Source organism: Fusarium flagelliforme (genome assembly GCF_020744385.1).
Source record: "Fusarium flagelliforme strain FIESC 12 MPI-CAGE-AA-0113 chromosome Unknown B0J16scaffold_5, whole genome shotgun sequence".
Classification (NCBI taxonomy): domain Eukaryota; kingdom Fungi; phylum Ascomycota; class Sordariomycetes; order Hypocreales; family Nectriaceae; genus Fusarium; species Fusarium flagelliforme.
The window spans coordinates 1,496,745-1,514,037 of record NW_025763507.1 but is presented as its reverse complement, the minus strand read 5'-3'; the positions used below and the strand labels follow the sequence as shown (position 1 = coordinate 1,514,037).

Below are 17,293 nucleotides of genomic sequence, written 5' to 3'. Positions count from 1 at the left end.
GTTGGTTGGCTAGCTTCCCTGATGACGAAGCCACATGTAGCGGCCACCCGAAGCTGCTAAGAAAAGAGTGGACCCTTCCTTGTTAGCGGCATGAAGAGCAGCTGGACATCCTTCGGCTCAATATATGGCCGAGTTCCGTCTCCCCGCCAAATTTTCAAACCGGCAGAAAAAAAAAGTTGAGGAAAGCGCAAGCAAGCTCTCATTGGGTCTTCGTCTTTTTGAAGAAGATAGAATAGCCTACTTAATACTGTCTTGTTGGACACTTTTGTCTTCCCCCCCTACCGCTACGCGAGTTTCCCTTTTACTCCAATAACTTGCCTTTGAACTCATCAAAGCATCATGGCGAAAGCCGCAGAGGAACCCAAAAATTCCAAACGGAACCTCCTCGATGATAGCGACTCCGAATCAGAAGATGGAGGGGCCGCTATTACTGCGCCTGATTTCAAGGTCAACGAAGACTTTGCGCGTCGCTTCGAGCACAACAAGAAGCGAGAAGAGCGTCAAAGGTTGGAGGAGAAGTTCAAGAAGACCGGAAAACAGCCTGAGGACGATGACGGCGAGTCTTCCTCATCCGACGAAGAGGAAGACGAGGATGGGTTTCTCGCCACAGAGGATCTCGATGCTCAAATCTCTGCGACTCTCCAAGCTATCCGCAACAAGGACCCTAAAGTCTACGACAAAGACGTCACATTTTACAAACCCGACGACCCTTCCGCGACAGTGGCCGACAAGGACAAGAAGGAAAAGCCAGTATACTTGAAGGATTACCACCGAGAGAAGTACTTGCGGGGCGATACGGGTGCCGACGATGCAGATGATGACGGAGATGTTCCCATGACCTACAACCAAGAACAAGACGCTCTCAAGAAGTCCATCGTGGCTGAAATGCATGCCGCCGCCGAGGACGACTCCGATGACGAGGATGGTGGTTTTATGAAGCGAAAGGCATCCGCAAAGGTGGACTCGAACGGTGTCCATCCCTCTCGAAAGGCGGCCCTGACTGTCACCGAAGTCGATGTTGCCAACGCCGATAAGAACCCCGAGACTTTCTTGTCAAATTTCATGAGTGCACGCGCGTGGGTCCCGCCAGATGGTTCCAACTGGAAAGCATTCGAGTCAGACGAAGGAGAGGATGATGACGATCGCGCCGATCAATTTGAACAGGCATATAACCTGCGATTCGAGGACCCAGAGCGAAGCAATGAATTCCTTCGATCTTATGCTCGAGATGTTGCCGCAGCCAAGTCAGTCAGGCGAGAGGAGAAGACTGGACGTAAGCGTCAGCGTGAGCTTGAACGCGAGCGCAAAGAGGCTGAGAAAAAGGAGAGGCGAGAAGAGAAGGCTCGTCTAAAGAAGCTCAAGCTTGATGAAGCTCAGGAGAAATTGCGCAAGATCAAGCGCACAGCTGGCAACGCAGGCAAAGATCTTACTGACGAGGACTGGATCAAGTTCCTCGACGATGCATGGGAGGACGACAAATGGGAAGATGAGATGAAGAAACGATTTGGTGATGATTACTATGCTCAAGAAGACGATGCCCCTGTATCGGATCAAGAGGGAGAGGATAGCGGAAAGAAGTCAAAGCCCAAGAAGCCGAAGTGGGATGACGATATCGACATCAAGGACATCATTCCGGACTTCGAGGATGAGGAAGAGAAGCCAAGCGTTGCCCTCAGCGATGTCGAGGAAGATGCCGCCGAAGAGGATGAGGACGGTGAGGACGAAGAAGGTCGACCTTCCAAGAAGCGCAAGACAGATCACAAGAAGGCTCGCAAAGAATCTCAGAAGCAGGCTCGTCAGGAGCGTGCCAAGATTGAGGCTCTCGTTGACTCCAAACTTGAACTCTCTGACCATGCTCTTCTCAAGAAGCCCTCCCACGCACCCTTCCGCTATCGCGAAACCTCTCCTCAATCCTTTGGCATGACTGCACGGGATATCCTACTGGCTCCTTCTGACGCTGCACTCAACGACTACGCTGGTCTCAAGAAGCTTGCCACCTTCCGCGATCAAGAAAAGAAGCGCAAAGACAAAAAGCGTCTTGGAAAGAAGGCCCGTCTAAGACAGTGGCGTCGCGACATCTTTGGCAGGGAATTCGAGCGCGAGGGCCCTACGTATGGCTTCGAGCGTTTGGCCACTGCCGATGATGAGGCCAGCGGCGCTGTCATCCAGCCCAAGGGTGACAGACAGAGAAAGGAGAAGAAGGATAATGGCCAGGAGGAGGATAACGTCGTTGGTGATGTGGGCGAGAGAAAGAAGAAGCGAAAGAGGTCCAAGGGCAAGAAGAATGCTTCAGCCGCTGTAGCAACGGAAGAGTAGAAGAATTCTCCTGGGAGGTTTTGAGCGAGATACCACTGCGCTAACATAGTTGAAAAAGAAAACCAGGCGTTCAATGTTGTATATCTAGGTATGGTTTCTTTATAATCAGGTACATTACAAAAGCATAATCGTTCATGTTAAACCTGAGTTAATGCAATTGAATCTTGAATTTTTGAATTTGAATTATCTGATCTCATGATAAACGAATGTCAGCTCATCTACAAATGAGCTGACGGGTATGATGGTATCTCAAGTGCTGAAAACACAACTTTCCGTCCTGATGGTAAGATGACATGTCCAACAATAATCGCTTTGCGAACTTCAATGTGCCTCTTCGCCAGTATCCGACCACATCCAAGCCGTACCCTACTATAGCCCCCCGACTTAAATAAAAATAAAGAAACAACATAGCACCAAGAAGTGAAGAAAAATTTCCTCATGATCCATGACACTCAGTGATATAATGCCCGACCAAGTTATTGCTGATTGTCGCATCACACATCAGTACCTTTCGACTTTAGGTTCTTGAGCGAGAAGACCTCCGAGAACATGGCATCATTCGGGTTAATCTGCCAGACAAGTCCTCTTTAAGGGCCCTGTTGTTGTAGCCCGCCCATTGCATTCGGTGTTGCCAGACCGCTTCCTCCGGCACCGAACACTCCGGTGAATGGGTCGATACCTCCCATGTTGAAGCCGGGTTCTTGGCCCATCTCTGGAGGCTCCATGTTGAAAGGCATGAACCATGCGGAAGATGCCTCAGGTCCAGATAACCCTGCCCCATCGGCCATGCCAGCTCCTTGTGCATTCATGTTTGGCTTCACGTTAGACCGACGACCTTGCATGTCTTCCTCCGGTTGAGCACCCGAAGCAACCGTATCCCAGTCGATGCCACCCATCATATCGTGGCCGTGGCTCATGCCGGTGCCAACATCCATCGAGTATCCTCCAAAAACAAGCTGGCGATCTAGAGGGTCAATGTTTCCATTCGAGCCCTGCCCAAAGTTCATAGCCAGTAACTCAGGCGGGAAGAAGGTCGGCGTGTGCCCGTGGTGGGAAAAGGCAGTCATGTTGGCAGGGCTCATGGGTGACATTGCAGTGCTGAACGCTTGGTTCTGCGGGTTAGATACTGCAAGGGGGTTGAAGCCAGCAGCACTGGCAGTTTGTAAACCTAAAGCACCCGAGAAACGGCGTTCTTGACCCCCTACAGATGCAACATCGGTGTCTGCACCCTGTAAAGGATCGATAGGTTGGCCAGGCTGTGCTGGTATACCCGTTTGTTTCTTGTTACCCTGCTTTCGCTTCGGTGCTGCTGCGCGGATATTATCCTTGTTCTCAACACTTTGTGGTGTTGGGAGCGTGGAGAAGTACTCCTCTACTGATTGTAGCTCGGGCTTAGCTTCGAGAACACCGTCCGCTCCTGAATCTTTTCGCTTGTGAGTAGCAGGATCCATAAATTCGGCGTCAGAAAGACCGTTCGGGTAGCGGTTAAACCAGTCTCCATATTGAAGGAAAGACGACTGCGTAGCGCGCTCGTTGACATTTGCGCCAGCTCGCACAGCGTCCAGAGCATTTCGATACTGCGTGCGAACATTTTCCACCATCCAGTGAAACATGCCCCAATACTTCTTCATTTTGTGAAGATATTTGACATTAGTGGTCAAATTGGCCTCAGCAGTGGGTTTCATAGAGGGATTGCGGGAAATGATGCCCAGAATATGGACTGTTGTTGAGGAAAACGCACAGTAGCCTGCAAACGGGGCGGAGACAAAACATCGCGACTGCTCAGCCTCTCGTAGGAGCTCTGATATTCGATTGGCCGCATTGAACGTTCTCTTGCTTGCTTCAGAAAAGAAATCGTCGTGTACACCCTGCTGCTTTCGTGCCGACATAGCAGCCCGGCTCACGAAGAGAATGTTGTGTTGTAGGCAGATATGCATGAAGAGAAATTGGCTTGCCGTGTTCTCTGTCTTGTGAACTTCAAGGTTTTCCGTAGAGTATCGGAGTGTTAAGGGCAGACTAGCTTCAAGGTTGACAACATCGTTGAGATGCTTGATGTATTGGGACTCATCCTCCCACATTGGATTTGGGTCTAGATCCTTTCCTCCCTGGCTCAGGTAGGTTATGATGCGTCCCCACAAGGCAATGGCCCTGACCAGATAGGCTGCTACTCCCATATTCTCTCGTGCATCGGCAAGCTGCCCATCGTTGGGAGATGCTGGATGAGGCACCTGCCCGTCTAACATCTCCGTAGGCGCAGGCATGTCGAACTGGAAGTATTTCTCTTTGACCGGTAGTGGAATTTGAATAGTATCTTCCCGTATGAACATGGGTCGATCTGTTCCGGAGGAGTTGAAGCGATCCATAAGAAAACAAGCCCACATAATGCGCCGTCTGATCTCCCGGTCAATAAAGCTCAGTTGTTTCTTAGCACCACTGCGACCTGAAGGGTCGTATTCCAAATCTTTGTGCAACTGGAGAGCAAAGGCCATCCGGATGGCTTGCCCACCCAGCGCCCAACTCCGGCCGCCCTGACATGTTCCAAACTCGTGCAGGCCGAGAATGAGAAGGCATGTCAAGATTGTGAGATTTGGCCATTCGTAGCGCCTGGTGCAGATATCACGAGCATGCGATGCCCATTCTTCCCCGCGCAAGAACTCTGGCCCTGAGGAACTAACCAGAGGGTTTGAAGTAAAACGAGCTGCTACAGCACACACTGTAAGAACGAGCACTGGGGGCAGTGTGCCATTTCTGTGAAAAGAAGGAATAAGTCAGTGGTGGACAGAGGCTAAAAACTAAACGAACTCACTTCAGCTTTCGCATGTAGCTTGGTTTGTGTAGAAGATGGTAAGATTGGCCGTATATATTATCGAAGAAAACTTCAGCGAGATGTTCTTGTATCTCCTTGGATGGAAGTGCATCGGTTCCCTCATGTTGCAATTTGTTCTCTTCGGCTTCCTGCACTTGTAAGCTGCTTGGCCTGTCGTCCCCGTCAATTTTGGGCTTCGAGGGCGCCTTCGCCCAAGCCTCCAGATCAGGCCCGAACGCTTCCTCAGCACCACGTTTTTTAGTTGTCTTATTCGAAGGCACAGTTCCTGGTATAGCCGGTTTCACCACAGCACGAGTTACCGATGACGCAACCTCCTGATCTGACTTGGGTATGACTTTGATAATGCGTTCTTCCATACGCTTCAATCGTTTGTCAAGCATAGCCATGTAATCTGTTCGAGGCGCAGCCTTCCGAGTCGTAACCTTGTAGACACACGGGATTCGTGAACGTAAACAATGCTTACAAGCGGGTTTCTCGCCCGAACACCGGATCTTCTTTCGGCGACATGCAATGCAAGCGAGCGGGAGGCGTTTTCTTTCTTTACCGGCCTTCGTCTTAAGTTCGCTCCATGCAGGCGTGGCATCGGCTCTATCTTCCTTGGGTTTACCGCCCAGATCTGTTCCATCTGCACGGTTACGGGAAGCCAGGCCGAACTCATCGGTGGTAGCATCCTCGAGGGCGTTGGATGCGGGGGAGATCCGATCTGGGATAGCTTCAGAACCTTCCATGCTCTGACTTCGGTTACCGGGAGGGAGAGCGCCAAACGGTAGACCAGCGTGCGGAAGGCCGGACATGGCTTGATGCTGAGAAAACGCGGTAGGGGACTGCGAAGCGTGGGTATGATCTGCGAGAGGAACGAGAGAGGATTGGTCGGGAAGACCTTGATAAGAAAAGGAAAAATCGTCGAAATGCGAGGTATCCATCAAGGCGCCGTGAGAGGGAGAAGGCGCAGGGTGCAATCCAGGAACGTCGCGATAGAGTTGGTGTCCGGAATCGAAGGATGGCTGGGCATGTTGAGGTTTCAAAACGGCACGACCGGACATGGCTCTGCTAGAGACAAGAGTTGTGACGCGGAGCCTTCCGAGGCCGAGAATTTGGCGATGGGAAACAAATCTATCGGACCGTGACGATGGTGGTGCAGAACGTCTAGAACAGGCACGGGTTGGTGGGTTGCGAATAGAGTCCGACTGAAAAAAAATAAAGGTTTCAAGGACGTTAGCATGTACCGCTGTTGTGCAGCTTAAAACGTTGCTGCTGCGGCGCAAGAGCGTTGAACTGAGGTGACCCGAAGTCGTCCGGGGAGTTTATGGAGAAGTAACGGGTACGTATGTAGTCAGTGGCTCCCCGCACTGGAGCTGGGGACAGTCGGCGCCCCAGCTGGGGCGAAGGAGTTGGCGGGAGAGAGTTTGGAACCGTCACGAAGGTTAAGGTGATGCAATGGGTGTTGACTCAGGCCGTGGCTTGACGTTTCGCGAGGACGAGTGGTCGCCCGTTCGGGTAGTTGCGAATTGGACGGTCGTAGTTATTTTGAAAGTGAAGAGAGAAGAAGAATCGGAGGCTGAGCGGAAGGAAAATGATTGAGTCGTGGAAACTGGGGGTTCAACATCCAGGAGTGTGGTGTGGGGACCGTTTACCTTTTGTCGTTAAGTACCTACCTAGGTACCTACCTAGTACCTACCTACTTACGTAGAAAATCGAGAGCACCTAGTGATCACGATAGGTACCTAGTAGGTAAGTAGGTTGTAGCGCACGGCCCAGGGGTGTGGCTGTGGGGTAGAGGGATACCTACAACAACTAACATCCAATGTAGGTAGGCGTCTTTGGTACTCGACCTAGGCATGGAGGTTGGCTTTAACCAAGTCTCGACTGGATTGGATTGCATTGGGGCTGTCGCCTTTTTGGTCTCTCTTCCATGGATGTCTAGCAGCTAATAAGTTAGCTAACAATGGATGGATATCAAAACCAGCCGTGCTGTACTATGGAAGGTACCAACTAGAGAGTCCCCTACCTACGGATACAGGTAGGAACTTCACAACAGTTGTAGGGGTGACGTGATGTGGTTGATGAGTCCATGTCATTGTGTAATAAACGATTGCCCAAGGATATCTCTGAATAGTAATAAACTGTACTGTTCATACATACGTACTGCATTGATCCTTGTATCGATGTAACCCTCATTGAGCTTGATGTTGTATAAGACAAATAAATCATCAATTTTTACTGTTGGGATTGGATTGAGATAAACGAATCTTCATCTCCTTGCTCCTTCCAATAGGTAGGTACACCGTTCCTTCTCCCCTCCTTCCCTATGATAGGTACCTAGGTAGGTGCAGTATTTTAATCATACTCGGGTAAAGCAAAGAGGAAGGAACATCACAAGCACAAGATAACACAGCAGAGCAGAGCAGAGCAAAGCAATTACCAAAGGAGGAACCTCCGCTCATCAAGGGACCCCCGTACCTCAAACGGCACAGCACTGCACTCCATGGACGCGGAACATCCCTACAAGGCTAAAGGAACCTAAGAGCGAGCTGAGTCGGTGACTTGATTAAAGGCCTGATGGATACGGATACACTTTTGTTGGCATATTATTATGATGTTCATATGAACATGCACTGCAACTGCAACTAGAATGCGACCGGGGGAAACGAGACTCAAGCATCTCCTTGTAAGAGAAAAGAGGCATTGCTAAGATTATTGACGTGTGATGACCTCTAGGTTGGTCCAAGTTTCCCACTGTTGAGCTGATATCCCACGGGAATCCGGATCATCATAGCATCGCACGGCTACCATCGCGTCGCATCATGATCTTCCTCGTACGCACTGAAAAGGTTCAGCAACGGGACTCCCGCGTTAGGATTGGTGTCACCTTGTCAGGGTTCACTGAGACAAGGCGCGGCAGGATACAGAAAGGCTAACGCGGGCAGGCCAGGGGACCCTGGAAAGGTGACAGTTCAGTCTTGGTTCTGGTTCTGGCTTTGCCAAGGGCCCCGGGCCCGGGCCTTTTTGGGGCAGCGCAGCAAAACAGGGCGTGGCCTGGACGATAGTTGGGTCTGTCTATGATGCCCAAGCCTGCCTGGACAACCAAGAGGCCGCCTCAGCTCGAGAGAGATCTTGCTGCAGATGCGAGTGCATGAAACTAGTCGAGAAATGCCGGGCTCTACCAGGGTCTAATCTTGCGACTACCGTGGCAGTTCGTATTAGGTTATCATTATTATGTATACGTACTGGGGCGTTCTCCCCAGTCTATCTGTCTATCTATCTGCAGTTTCTTTCTTATAGCAGTTACAACCACAGTTGTCCTCTTTCTTTTCAATACGATACCCCCTTGCAGGGTCGGCGATGCCTATCGGGAAATACGTTCCTTCATCTGGCGGTCCAGTGCAGATGATCTGCAGTCTTAGTTGCTTTGGAATCACCACTTGAGTCGACCACGGGGTATCTCGTTGTTTATAGCAAGGATGGACGTCCTCCAACTACCACCACCCATGTCGAACTGACGGTAACTTCCGAGGACGGTTGAAGGTACTGTAGAGCAGGTTAGACTTTACAGCCCAAATATCGAGGTGTCATTATGTTACATGGACCACTGTAAGCAATAGGGGAATTGGGCAGAAAGCAAAGGCATTGTTATTGTCTGTCGCCTTGATACATACTCTACCTGAAAGTATCTATCTGAGCATATACAGTAACTTACATATCTACCTATGGTTCCAATTCCTTGATAAATGAGGCGACATGTCTCTCATTAGCCGCCAACCTGCATCTGGAAATAGCACATCACATATCCCCATACCTTGACCGTTACAAGTGAAAAGTAAAAATCGCGAGACAAGTAACGGTTCTCCTCTCTCCTTCTGCACGGACACTAGACTTCAACACACACATACATGGATCCCTTGCTGGGCCAAAAGTTCCTCACCTCTCAGTCTCGCGATGCTGAGTACAGTACAGAGTAGTTAGTGTAATTAAGATGGATCATGGATCACGGCATGGATCCCCCCAAACGTTAGGGCTGGATGGAGACGAGTTGTTCCAGCTCGTCACGATATCGCCTGAGAGATACGGATATCATCATTATATAACTAACTAGTTTGCATGGTTATCGTGCTGTAACTTGGAACTGACGATCCGGTCTCGAACCTCACCATCCATCATCGCGTCCCATTTTATATTTGTAGTACGGATACAGTTCTCACTTTCACTTCTATAGCGTACCTACAGTATTCGCACATGCATGCATATCATGGCATATGTAGAGTATTATATCCATACAACGTCGCATGGGTTGTTTATGTCTTCTCGGCCCGGTGTTTTTTTCTTTTTCTTTTCTTTCTCTCTCTCTTTCTCCTCCCCTCTGTTCCTTATTCTATGAATCATTCTGTCCTTTCTCTATGCCTCGACGGGCGTAACGATACCATGTTCCGCCCGCAACGCTGCTATGTTACCTGTGCTCTTCTGCTTGTGTGTTTGCGCCGCACTACATCTTGATGTAGGCCAGGAGGAGATGAGAAACTGCGACTTGTACGGATACAGTAGGCTAAGTCAAGGTACAAGGGTGTGTGGGAGGGGATAGGATAGGTTAGGTTAGGTATGGATAGATGAGTGGGATAAAGATTAAAGATACGTGTGCGGAGTGGGATTGATGAATAAATAAACGAATATCAAGGAAATTAGGTCATTATCCCAAACGCGCGCTCCTTGCACGCACTTGAACTCGCCTAAGCCCTACAAGGAGCCGCTTCAATGTCACTAACCTGACAGCTGGGAGAATACATTCCCAAACAGGACAATATAAGCTATGCCTCTGTGCGGCCTTAGTTTACTGCCCAGCCATTGGGTGCTATGCTACCACGTTCAGTACTGTACAGTAACTAATTAATTGTGAGCACGTATTCAGATTACCTACCCTAGGCCTTTTTGGACTTGACACCTGCCAATTCAAACTGAACTCGAGTCTCAGTACGGTGATGTGTGTCTCTCCCTACAGTCCTTTCCGAAGGTGTCGCAACATCTCCAAGTTGCTCAGCATCCATACCCATGAAACCAGCAACGCGAAAGACCAACCACCATCCCAGGTCACTTACACTGACCGTTGGACCTGTACAGCACAGTACGGCAAGGTGAAGTGTCTGAGCCTCGGTCCGTTTTAACCATGGCCCGATCTTGACTGCGGCATTGAAACCCTTCTTGATGTTTCACTGCATCAATCACAGATGTTATCTCCCGGTTGTGGTCAAGTAGTCCTGCCAAACTATCAATCAATGCCAAGGGTTGAAGTTGAAGAATATTTGAACCTCGAATTCGAAGCTGTGTCATTGCTGGGAAAAGACCAACAATGGCCCATGTCTCAAGGTAATATACAACACCTTGCATATGTGCTATTAGATATGCTATCACCAAGTCCTTTCATTCTTGGAAAGTGCAATTCTGTCATCAAATTTCAATCGAATCAAACTCAGACCGTCAAACGCCCGGAAATGCTATGCTACGCCATGCTATGCTATGCTGCGCCCCCTGCTTCTAGTCAGTCAGTCAAAGATGCTTCGTAACCCTGGGCAATCAACCAATGCTAAACTCTCCGCCCCTATTTACTCGTCACCTTTGTCCTTGATATACACCGGGATCCCATACAGTACCACCGCAGCGGCGTTGAGATACTTGAATCTACACACCTCCCTGGATCGCGCAACCGCCTCGGCCAGTGACACGTTGCGCGTTACTTGCCCATCCTCTCCCAAACCACTCGTCGTAGTATCGTCCTCGCCCGAGGCCCGATTCTTGCCCTTGCCTCGCTTATCCTCCTTGAACGTGCCTTTGGGCAACAATCCCCATTCCTCAAACGATCGGCCCGCGAACCGATCAATGTCCCTATCCGTCACATCCCATAGTGTGCCTACGACAGCTGGGCATCCTGCCATCATGTAGTTCCACACTGGTCCATAGTTCTCGAACTCTCCGGCTTCCGTTAATGATGCTGAACTGCACCCCATCAGGAACGTTGCTGGCTTGCACTTCTCGAGACGACGGATGGCACGCGCTCGGATATACTGCGCTCCGCTTCCGTGACCAAAGTAAAGGAGTATCTCAGAGTTTGACAGCGCTTTCTCAAACTCAGACTCTTGAGGAGCGCGATTAATGATGCCGTCCCAATTTCTGAAGCCCTTCATAATTGGCTCAAAAGTGGACTGCGTGTTAACCAAGTCAGTTGAGGGGTTCAGGATGTAAGTTCCTCGTTCAGCAGAGACATAGTGTCCCTCGGGCGCATCTTCCGAAGTCTCGTCACCTGAAAGTGGCTGCGATTCTGTAATGAGCTGCCGTAAACAAGCAAGAGAAGGCACACGCGAAACCGCGAGACCTTCCATGCATGGCATTGACTCCCAAGGGAAAGCATGGAGAGCTTTGTCCAATACCAACACTGTATGGGCATCTTCTGCTCGGTCTGTTCCTGTCTTCAAAGCATTGTAGTAACCACGTAGTGCATCGTATGTTTCAACCACCATTGCATCGAAGTCAATTTCGTCGTAAGCGTTGCGTTCTCCATGGAACTGAAGAATGTCGACGACGAAATAGAGCAGATCGTTGAGTGCCTCATCGTAATCACTGTCTGGGTCACTGGGATCACCAAGACCGATGAAGAGATCGAGCACTCGCGGGTCGAGTGACACCTTGGGTGTCTTTGTTGTTTTCTTGCCTCGGCCCTGTTTTCGTGAGGGCAAATTGGTGTCGAGGATTTGCTGAAAGCTCTTTTGAAAACGCGCGAGTAGATCAGGTCGACGCTCGTGCTGAGAGAAGATGCCCTTGAAACCGCCCAGCCAAGTTGTCTCGATTGTGCTAAGGAGATCTCTGAGTCGTCCGTCCAATGCCTCTCGCTCGGCCCACCATGCAGTTTTCGCACCCTTAACACTGAAGTCGCGGCTGGCAGAGTGGCTTGTTTCGTTAGCAAGCCGAATGATTTCCATCATCTCCTCTTTTCCATGGTCAAAATTGAAGATCTCCGAGTCCGCATCCCGAGAATTGGCACGCTCGAGCGGCAGTCGGAGAATAAAAGGACTGTGACCTGCTCGGAATTTGGTGATGCACAAGTCATGATGGTTGTCGCTCAAAGAAATGGAGACCACACTCCACCTATGGGGTACCAACTCAATGTAATCTGTTTGGAATTTAGCCATCTCGGTTGTAAGCCCGAGGCTATCTCGTCTTGAAGTGTGAGTGGACTCAGAGTCGCCCTCCTTGGGGCACTCCTTGTTCTGGAGTGTACTTTGCTCACGCTTCCAAGTGACATTGCGGGCCAAATCGACAGAGAAGGTAGCAAATCCCGAGCTGGCAAGAACCTCCGATTGCGTTGTTGATGTGGCGGAAAGAAGAATGACTGTATTCTGGAGCAAAGCCGAAATTCGGTGAACCATAGTGCTATTAGCAGTTGAAAGAGTTGAAGAGTGTGCCTCTAGAAGAAGCTCTTGAGCCTGCCTCAATGCTTCGGCGAACGCAGGAACACTGATCTCCTTCGGACCCTTTCGTTCGGTAGCTGATGCAGCTGCGCGTCCCTTGCGAGGAGGCGTCTGGCTTAGTGAGCGCCTCGCTTTGTCCGAAGCTGCAACTGCAGGGAAGGAGATTGTCGAGTCTTGGACAACAGAAAAGACGGGATCGTGAATCATCTGTTCCGTACTATGGCCGATGAGAGAGATCGCTGTCACGACCTGTTCCTGAGAGAGAGTGCCGAACAGTTTTGGTAATTCTTTGGCAAGCTCTAAAGTTGACAACGCGGATGACCAGTCCTTCTGGCTAATGAAACCCAGAGCTCGGGACAAAATGACTGAAGCCATCAGGGAAGCTTGATAGGCGTCCTTGGGCAGTTTGGGCACTTCCGTAGTAGATAGCTGACCCTTGGCCGTTGCCTGCCGCTTTCGAGCCCTTGTGGCCGGAGCCGCGACAGCTCTGGCTCGGGTTGTCCTGACAGCAGCACGTGTAGCTCGTGCTTTGGCAGCAGCGGGAACAGTATTCTTAGCTTCGTTCTGAATGCTAAGCACCTTGCCGTGGTCCCCGAGGCGCTGAGCAGTATCCTCCGCAAGCTCGAGGAGTTGACGAGCCTTGCCCTCATCACCCGTATCGCGGAATAAGCTACCTAACTGACAGGCAACCCTAACTCGAGAGGCAGAGATATCCTGGGGCAACTCCATGAAAGCCTCGTTGCCATAATCGACGGCTTTGGTCAGCTTTCCGGCGCGATGATAAACAGAGCCTATCCAGGCTAGGACCTGTGCTCGATAGAGTGGCGAACCGGTGCTCTCCGCGATCTTCTGAGCAGATTCGGCATAGTAGATGGTCTCTTGATACATGCCAAGATGAGCATATACAGAAGAAACATGCAAGAGGCCCCGCAGAAGGGGAAACGCAAGTGCCCAGAATCGTGGTCCAATCACTTGGCCAAGCTTCGCACCAGTCGTGACACTATCCAGGCTGGCAGTTGAAGCGTTCATGATACTCAGGCTAGCAGCTCGGGATGCAGATGCTTCTATCTTGGACCAGTCGTGTGACAAAATCCGAACACTGGATTTGACGCTAGTCAGGGCTTCTTGGACTTGACCTCGCTTCAGCGCGAGAACCGAATCCAGGAAGGAGCTGAGAGCGATAGACAGGTTAGCTTGAGACCTTGATAAAGCCCATGATGAGGTAGATCCGTTGTAGATTGCTTTGGCAGCCGCCAGGGAAGAATTCCTAAGCACAGTTAGAATAAAACTTTGCGATGGTGCTTTCACAAAACTGATAACTCACGCTTCGTCAATGTCACCGATACCAGAATAATACTCGGCTTGGGTAAGATGAAATCCGGCAACCAGTCCGCGAGAAACACCATCTGCTTCGTCCAGCAGCTTCTTTGTCACATCGAGTGTCTCCTTTGCTTCAGTAAAATGACCAATGTTGAGGTGCTGGGATGCGAGTAGTGTTTGATTGAGAATTACGTTATTGTATGTTGGTTCAGCGAGTACTTTAGCCAAAGGGGTTGACAATTCCAAGATCTCTAGTTGCAGACCATGCTCTCCTCGCAGACTGGCGAGTTGACTGGCCGACTGTAGGTGCAGAACAAGACCGTCTGGGTTGTCAATCACCTCGCAGAGTTCGCTTCTTGACTTGCAAAGTTCGGTCATAGACCTCCAAGAAACGACGGCGTCTCTGAGTACCGACACGGGTAGCGGAGCATCAGTAACAGCCAAAGCTGTCACCGATCTCTCCAGGGTCTTCAGATGAGGAACATAACGGATCATAGAGTTGTCCTCGCCATAGGCTTCGTTGTCTAGCAGCTCAACCAATTCTTGGACCAACTTGGTGATCTGTTCCATCTCGTTCTCTTCGCCGATAACTTGGAAGAGTAGTTGGAGTAAAACTCGAAGGCGGCGAATGGGAAAGCGTTCTGGTGTGTATATACGCAGAAGAGCCTGCACAGATGGGTCGTGGAATTTAAGCGGCTCTCCCTTGGAAGCTGTGTCTCCGACAATCTGCATCAGATGTTCAAGCACTGCAGCTCGCTCGTTCTCTGGTAGGAAGAAAGCCCAATCATTCCATGACTGGTCAAGCTTGGCGATTGAACGCAGGGTACGCGACAGCGTCTCTGCCTTTTCATCGGCACCCCAAGCGACACTGGGAGGCTGCGAGTCAAGGACTGCTGTGACCTTCAACAAGGCACCCTCTTCAATCATATTGGTGCAGATCGATCGCAACGTTCGGACCGCGTCTTCACTTCGGTTTGCGGCCTTGCAAAGATCAGCAAAAAGCTCTAGCTTTGTTGAGATCTGGGCCTTTTCCTGTTGTGCCATGGGTCGATCCTGGATCATCTCGATGGATCGACTTAAACACTGAAGAATCTCCTTGTTGATCTGCTTGGATTTGCCGAGGTCTTTTCGAAGCTGGTTATACCTTGCGAAATATAAACTAGAGATCTTCACGAAATAGCCGGTGAGCTGTTCCGTTCGTGATATTGAAATCGTAGGGTCGAGAACACTGTCAACTAGTTTGTTGCAATCGCACAAAACCTCGTCCATTTGCTTCCACGCAATCGTGCCATTTTGAATATCGCCATTGAGAACCACCAAAGCACCATCGATGATCTGGTTTATCGTTTGCATCAAAGTTTCTCGTCGTTGATCGAACTGTAGGAGGCTCTTAGTCGAGGCATCCTTGCCAGGAGGAGCTCCGAGCCAGCGGCGACCGAATCGTGGAAATTTGACAATAAATGCCTTGAGGCTTTGCATAATAGAACCGGCTATACTGTCATTGGACTCGGAACCCTTCGAGTTGCTCACGAGAAGTCCAACAGCTGACCGTCGAGCCAGCGAAAGGCTGTCCAATAATTCGTTGAGGTCGGTTATGTTGCCACTCAAACTTCCCTCCAGACTTTCTGTGACTTCTTGCACAATCTCCTTTGTCTTGGAATCGTATTTGGATTGCTTCAGTAAAGCAGCGAGTAATCGAGCGGAGACCGAGAATATGCGAATAACTGAGTCTTCCGTAGGGTCAAGTACGTCCTTTAGTGTTTGGAACCACTGGCTTGCTGCTGCGTACTGGCGATCCGTTTGAGCTGCAACACCCAGAAGCTGATAAAGTAAAGTTAGGGGAGACTCGGACGTAGTCTTGGCTTGTGACTTCTGAGAGCCCATCAGCTCCATCAGTTCTTGATATGACGCAGCAATCAACCCGTATGTTGGTCCATTAGCGGTAGGATGTCGTCGAGTATATGCGCGCACGCAACGAGAGAATGGCGAGAGTATGTCGTCGTCGATGCTTCCACGGTGGCCGGCCATCTTCCACCACTTGAGCTGAATCTTAAAGCACAACACTTGCAACTTAAAAGCTGAAGTAGGAGAAGGATATAATCTCGTTTCTGTTGCAACTTGATCCTCCTTGCTGGACACACTGGGCGCGAATGATAAGATTGTCTGTGATAAAGATGCCAGTTGCCGAGCTACCTTTTGTGTTTCCTTTTCGTCTGTAACTCCCATTCTCTCATAAAGCTTGATAGGCGAAGACGCATGTGATTGCTCGAGGAATGGCAATGCGGCTTCGATATGAGTTGGCTTTTTGGCGTGCGAAATCCATCGCAGAACTTGGAACTGGCAGCTGGTGACCACGGGAAGCATGTTGTCGGGGACCTTTTCGCCAAAGTCAAGTAATTCTGCAATAACTTGAGCCGCCGTTTGTCCCTCGGTTGGTGCTGGTTTTGCTGTTTTGTTAACCCCAGCATCTAGCCTTCGTTTCAAGATCCTTAGTTCCTTGAGTGCCTGGTCCTGAAATCCTAGAGCCAGAAGCTTGCCGATGAATGCTGACATTCCGTTCTCGAGTTGGAAATCTGTTTGAGTAGGCTGAACAGAGCCCATGATAGATCGCAGGCAGGAAAAAGCGGTGCGCGCGCACTCGACGACGGCGAGACATCCCGTTGATTGCGGTGGCGATTGGGATGTTGCTTTGGATGTGACATTAGGTGAAGTAGCGACTCGGTTCAAGGTTCGGGGCTGTAACGGCGACAATGGCGCAGATAGTGACCTGCGCAATGTTCGGGGGCCGGGAGCTTTCTTCAAGTCGCCCTGAGATGCTTGTCGCTTACTGGGAGTCGCAGGAACTGGTGGCTTCGCGGCTTCGTTGAGGGATTTGATACAGACATTAATTACATGCGTCGCGAGGGCAGCACGGTCTTTGGAGGAGAGCTGCTCGCTGCTGGACTTTGCTGTCTGGGCTCTGCCTGGCGCCGCTCTTTTCGTCTTCGGGTTTGCTGTCGTCTTGGATGTGGTTCGCGAGCTGGTCTGTGATGTCATTGTTGAGCTGTCGCCGTCGAGCAACAGTAACTCCTTGAGCGTCACAACGGTAGCGGTTGTGCATGTCGATATAGATGTTAGGGCCGTCTTGACCGCGTCAGTCTTTGCTTGCAGTGAAGCCATTTTGGTTCGGATATTATGTATGTAAGTTCGTTACCATGCCTCGTGAACAAAAAAAAAAAAAAAAAGAACCAAGAACTCCTACTGGAGATACAATATGCAAATTAAAAACAAAAGGCTGTAGTTGTAAGCCGCAATCGTTAATTGCCGTTAGTGAATAGGTTGGGTTCAGTTCCTGTTTAGGTAGTAAAGTTTAGCCCCGGAATTGGCAAACAGCGACGGT

General features: G+C 50.2%; 3 protein-coding genes across 3 annotated transcripts; 1 reads left to right on the top strand and 2 right to left on the bottom strand.

Annotated features, from left to right (window-relative positions):
* Positions 1–180: 180 nt before the first annotated feature.
* Positions 181–2,484, top strand: B0J16DRAFT_344450 (KRI1-like family-domain-containing protein). The gene has a single exon (XM_046128175.1). It carries the CDS (start codon positions 340–342, stop codon positions 2,314–2,316), a length of 1,977 nt encoding a protein of 658 aa, XP_045981204.1. The 5' UTR covers positions 181–339; the 3' UTR covers positions 2,317–2,484.
* A 419-nt stretch (positions 2,485–2,903) lies between these two features.
* Positions 2,904–6,186, bottom strand: B0J16DRAFT_356610 (fungal-specific transcription factor domain-containing protein; the record flags this gene model as incomplete). Its single annotated transcript, XM_046129481.1, has 2 exons — positions 2,904–5,064; positions 5,123–6,186. The coding sequence occupies 2 exons, from the start codon at positions 6,184–6,186 to the stop codon at positions 2,904–2,906; spliced, it is 3,225 nt and encodes a 1,074-aa protein (XP_045981203.1).
* Positions 6,187–10,536: 4,350 nt separating this feature from the next.
* Positions 10,537–16,783, bottom strand: B0J16DRAFT_344445 (peptidase family C50-domain-containing protein). The gene is made up of 2 exons (XM_046128174.1): positions 13,919–16,783; positions 10,537–13,861 (listed from the first exon to the last, which is right to left on the bottom strand). The coding sequence occupies exons 1-2, from the start codon at positions 16,513–16,515 to the stop codon at positions 10,735–10,737; spliced, it is 5,724 nt and encodes a 1,907-aa protein (XP_045981202.1). The 5' UTR covers positions 16,516–16,783; the 3' UTR covers positions 10,537–10,734.
* Between the last annotated feature and the right edge of the window lie 510 nt (positions 16,784–17,293).

What these genes read in the sequence shown, in the direction of transcription:
- B0J16DRAFT_344445 (XM_046128174.1), bottom strand. Translation starts at nt 16,515, where the DNA reads ATGGGCTCTGTTCAGCCTACTCAAACAGATTTCCAACTCGAGAACGGA. An exon ending in ATCGGTGACATTGACGAAGC is followed by an intron (nt 13,862 to 13,918) that starts GTGAGTTATCAG and finishes AACTGTGCTTAG; the next exon opens with GAATTCTTCCCTGGCGGCTG.
- B0J16DRAFT_344450 (XM_046128175.1), top strand. Translation starts at nt 340, where the DNA reads ATGGCGAAAGCCGCAGAGGAACCCAAAAATTCCAAACGGAACCTCCTC.